Source organism: Nicotiana sylvestris, chromosome 4, assembly GCF_000393655.2.
Source record: "Nicotiana sylvestris chromosome 4, ASM39365v2, whole genome shotgun sequence".
NCBI lineage: Eukaryota > Viridiplantae > Streptophyta > Magnoliopsida > Solanales > Solanaceae > Nicotiana > Nicotiana sylvestris.
Genome location: NC_091060.1, coordinates 105,879,357 through 105,884,792, shown reverse-complemented (window position 1 = coordinate 105,884,792; position 5,436 = coordinate 105,879,357). Strand labels below are relative to the sequence as shown.

Here is a 5,436-nt window from a genome sequence, read left to right as displayed (position 1 = left end):
TGTCATATGCCTTTTCTAGGTCAATAAACACCATATGCAAATCCCTCTTACTATCCCTGTATAGTTCGACCAACCTCCCGATAAGGTGGATCGCTTCCGTAGTAGAACGATCCGACATGAACCCAAACTGGTTTTCTAATATAGACACCTCCCTCCTTATCCTCCCTTCCATCACCCTCTCACAAACGTTCACGGTATGACTTAGTAACTTGATACCCCTATAGTTGTTACAATTCTAGATATCTCCTTTGTTCTTGTACATCGAAACCATTATACTCTACCGCCACTCATCAGGCATCTTCTTTGTCCAAAAGATAACATTAAACAACTCAGTCAGCCATTCCTAGCTTGCCCTACCCGCATATCTCCAAAACTCTACTGGAATCTCGTCTGGTCCGGTCACTTTACCCCGACTCATCTAACCCATTGCACCCACGACCTCCTCAACCTTAATGCGCCTATAATACCTAAAGTCTCGATGACTCTCGGAGTGCCCCAATTTCCCTAACACGATGTTTCTATCCCTCTCTTTATTCAGAAGTTTATAAAAGTATGACTGCCATCTTTGCCTAATCTGGCCTCTTCCATCAATACTCGACCGTCCTCATCTTTGATGCACCTCACTAGATCCAGGTTGTGAGCCTTCTTCTCTCTCGCTTTGGCCAACCGAAATAACTTCTTGTCCCCACCATTGCCCCGAAGTTCCTCATAAAGCTGACCAAAAGCAACAGTCTTAGCCTCTGTGACCGCTAATTTTGCCTCCTTCCCAGCATCCTTATATCTTTCTCTGTTCGCTCTCCTCTGATCCTCGTCGGTGCTCTCTACTAACTTAATGTAAGCCGCTTCATTGGTTTCTACTTTACCTTGGATCACGTCATTCCACCACCAGTCGCCTCGGTGCCCACTAGAGTAACCATTCAAAACTCCAAACACCTCTCTTGCTGCCTCCCTTATACAGTCCGATGTTGCCGTCCACATAGCGCTAGCGTCCCCACCACTCTTCTAGGCACCCATATTCGTCAGCCGCCTCTCCAACTCCTGCACATTATCCTTAGACAAAGCTCCCCACCCGATCCTCGACTGACCCCGTACAAACCTCTTCTTCCTTTTAATCAAGATATCGACGTCCATCACTAGGAGACTATATTGAGTTGCGAGGTTCTCACTCGGGATCACCTTGCAATCCTCGCACAACCCCCTATCACAACTCCTGAGGAGGGGATAGTCAATTTGAGTCTTAGCCATCATACTCCGGAAAGTAACCAAATGCTCCTCCCTCTTCGGAAACATAGATTTCACGATCACCAACTCAAAAGCTCTAGCAAAATCCAACAGTGAGGTACCACCCCCGTTCCTATCACCAAAGCTGAAGCCACGGTGCACTTCACCATAGCCACTAGCAGACAACCCAGTATGACCATTGAAATCCTCTCCTATGAATAGCTTCTCTGTAGGCAACATACCCCGCACCACCTCATCCATCACCTCCCAAAAGCGCCTTTTAACCTCCTCGTTCAAGCCCGTTTGCGGCGTGTAAGTACTAATGACATTTAGAGTGCTCCCTCTAACTACTACCTTAATCGCCATCAATATGTCTTTCACCCGTTTAACCTCTACCACCGACTTTCTTAGCTCCCTATCCACTAAAATGCCCACTCCGTTCGTGCCCTTCACGACTCCGGAGAACCACAATTTATACCGGTCTACATACCTCGCCTTCGATCCTACCCACCTAGTCTCCTTCACACACGCTATATTAACCCTCCTATTATGGAGAATCTTCGCCAGCTCTATAGACTTACCCGTAAACGTCCCTATATTCCACGATCCAATTCTCAATTTACGGGCTACCTTGTTCCCTTTACACCCTTTGGGCCCCGTCCCACCCCCTGACAGTTGCCCTACCCCCTCCCCACAACCCGACCTCCCCGAGGACATGACCTTACTTTGCCACTACAAACCACAGTCTCCTTGCCTACGAAGGTCTAAAATAAAAAGGAGAAAAAACATCACATAGAACAAAAAAAGGAGCAAATAGTAACTACAAGCCCACTAGACTGACTAGACTAGTACAAAATACTACAACAACAAAGTAATTAACACAGGGGACAGAGAAACAAGAGGCTGGAGGTACCAATTTCGCGAATAGAACCTGAAACTTTCGACTTGGTATACTTCCGATGCTGCGGAATCCGGTGTATAGCTGCTACTCTACTGCTTGTGCGCGTGCACCTCCCAAAAGTGATACATGCAAAACACGCAAACACCCACGGAACCAAGAGAATAGGGGGAGAAAAAAACTAGAAAAATGATGGATTGGAGGATACCGACCACTGATGAACTAATTATTAATTACCGAACCGTTAATAAAACCACGATGGTTATAAAGAATATGAACAATCTAGTTATCCAATGACAGTATCTTCTTGCAAATCTTGACTCTGCCGATTTTCAAACCGTACCTATGGTTAAATCCTTCCTTTTTAATATTTCAACCTACCTTGAAATATTATCAGAAAACTGTACCAAATTCACCTTCTTTTGCAGAATCTCAACAATCTATCAATGCGTTCGCTTCAAAAAACCTTCGGTTTTTTACTTTTCTTCTGCTTTTTATGGAAATTAAACAGAATTGGGAAATAGATCAAAATAGTTTGGTTTGATTTAATACTATTTGAGAGTGATTTTTTCGTGGACAATTTTATTACACGGAAAGAATCAGAAAAACCAGAGTGTGATTTAGATCACTACAATAAAATGGAATGGAAGAATGACCAGGCAAGCCCTAGGGCTGATTTTTCAATTTTCAACAGAGATTAATCAATTTTCAAAGATTAGATAATAGAGAGCAAATTGGGGATACGGATCTGAAAATGAACTGAGATCGAACGCCTTTTCTCTGGCACCTTAAAGTAAAAAGTCAGATTTGTGGGGCAAACCAATTTTCTTTTGAGAAGTATTTAAGACAACTGGAGGTGAAAATTAAAAAGAGGAATATAGGGAAGCTACAAAAATTAAGACTTTGTCTTAATGAGTAAATCAAAAATCCAACATTGACAACTATTAGGCATATTATTAGTAGGAACAAATGTCTGTAATAGTGCGTTTGCAATCAATGGAATAAAATTGTATTTCTAATAGTGTTATCTCTAGTTGACACTTAGCATTGAGAATTCAATAGAAAACATAACATATAAAATTTAAAAACAAATAAGACATTTTTCACTCGTCATTATCGTCACTATCAGGTACTAATTCATGGTTACTTTCATTTAGGTCTTCATTGTCATTTTCTTTGCCTTCATTGTCTCCATTTTGTTCTCATCCATCCGGACCGAGGGCATCATAATCCAGCCCCCAATTATCACACATTTCTTGTGTTTCATCACTAACATCAATAAGATCACTTGCTTGATTTCTACAATAATATCACACTCCAATGTTAAATGTCTGTAGCAGATATTTTCGTAGGCCCGCTCACTACATAACTGTTGGGAAAATAGGATAATCAATATCTCTATGCAACTTTTCCATTCTCTAATAAAGCTCAATGCAGATCCTCAGTCCTTTGGAGGTAGTTAAGATTATCCAGTGCATGATGAACGGCTAGTGCCTTTTTCATCTCTAAGATCTCGTTCATCAAATGCTGAACATTTTCTGGTTCTTCTCTATGTGTGGAAGTTTGGAACATTGCAGACAATGCTTGTGGTACAGATAGCCTATGCCAATGACATTATACCTCAATCGCACCTTTTTTGAGTATAGGGGAACCCACTATAGGTTTTCACTCCAAATTCGCACACCTTCAGGCTTTGTAGAATACACCTCCCCCTCAATAATGTGTCCTACAATTTTTAGATCTATATGTACATTGATAGGTTTATTTTCTAATTGATGTAAAACACCATACAACCTATCATCCACCAAATAAGTATAGCAACCTAGCATATTTTTTTCAATAAAGGGATCAATTGTGTTTTGGCCCGTGCCATATGGATCTTCTAAGCTACCTTCATTCTTTTGCCTCTTCTTAAACTATTTATTAAAGGTAAGTGGCATTTTAGAAATGCTTGGTTAAATTAATAACTTAAAAAAATTGGTTCTACTTATCTAAGCGAAAATGTAGGTAGTTCAGCATGACACATGTATAATATGCGCTATTCAAGCGCACGCCTTGTCTTATCAACTTGAAAAGGTATGTATGCACTTGTACTATAATAATTCCTTTACGAGTTTAACATGGCACATGTACAATATGTGTTATGCAGTAGTTTAGAAAAATAGTACAAATTAAATACATGCCTTGTCTTGTCCAGCTAAAAAGGCATGCTCGCACTTGTACCGTAATGATTATTTTAATAGTTCAACATGGCGCATGTAGAATATGCGTTATGCAATAGTTCAAAAATAACTACAAATTAAATGCACGCCTTGTTTTGTCCAACTGAAAAGTCGTGCACGCACTTGTACCATAATAATTCCTTTAGTAGTTCAATATGGTGCATGTAAAATATGCGTTATGCAATAGTTCAGAAAAAAGTACAAATTAAATACATGCCTTATCTTGTCCAGCTGAAAAAACATGTACGCACTTGTACCGTAATGATTCCTGCACTAATACAAGATGGCGCATGTACAATATGCGTTATGCAACCTAAAATCACTCATTCTTACCTTTAATAATCCCACACATGTTACTTCATTCTTTGGGAATCGTCAGAGTGTAAACAACCATTAATCTTAATTTCCATAAAATTTCAAGTCAAGCAATACAATATGTCTGACAACGATGAGGTCTTTACGTGTTACTGTGGAAACATGCAATTTTGAAATGATGCTGGGCTACTTGCCATCTAGGGCGCTAACGCTGGATATGTAAATACATCGTGAGTTATTGATATGAAAAATTTATGTTGTTTATTTGTATATTTATTTTATAACATGATACTGATAGTCATTTGTTATCATGACTATTCATACGAGAAAAATCAATGTAGTTTTAAAGAATGGTATGATGATCTCGTTAACCAGAAAATACTAAAAATCATGTTTACTAAACCTTTGGAAATGTACAAGGGAGTACAAAATAAAAATCTGAAAACTCGATGAAAAATGTTCCAACGTTGAAAAACAAGTGGAAACATTGAAAGAGAAACAAAAAGAAGCCGAAGAACAAAATAACCGACTGCAAAAAAAATTTCAGTATTTGAAGCAGAGAATAATATGCGATAATGACTAAACGAACACATGGCTGCTTTAAGTGTATTGTTTATTTTATGTTTTAGATTTCATGTATTATGTGTTTTAACGTATTTTAATGTATTTTAATCTATTTTTTTATTTGTGATTCAAATATTTAATTAAGCAATAATACTAAAACTTAAAACACTAAGTTAATAATATTAAATAAAAATATTATTTACACCAAATTACTGT

The 5,436-nt window shown here is 38.7% G+C and overlaps 2 protein-coding genes across 2 annotated transcripts; both read right to left on the bottom strand.

Annotated features, from left to right (window-relative positions):
• Positions 1-534: 534 nt before the first annotated feature.
• Positions 535-978, bottom strand: LOC104234535 (uncharacterized). Its single transcript, XM_009788108.1, has one exon. The coding sequence runs from the start codon at positions 976-978 to the stop codon at positions 535-537; it is 444 nt and encodes a 147-aa protein (XP_009786410.1).
• A 24-nt stretch (positions 979-1,002) lies between these two features.
• LOC104234534 (uncharacterized) lies at positions 1,003-1,587 on the bottom strand. Its single transcript, XM_009788107.2, has one exon. It carries the CDS (start codon positions 1,585-1,587, stop codon positions 1,003-1,005), a length of 585 nt encoding a protein of 194 aa, XP_009786409.2.
• Between the last annotated feature and the right edge of the window lie 3,849 nt (positions 1,588-5,436).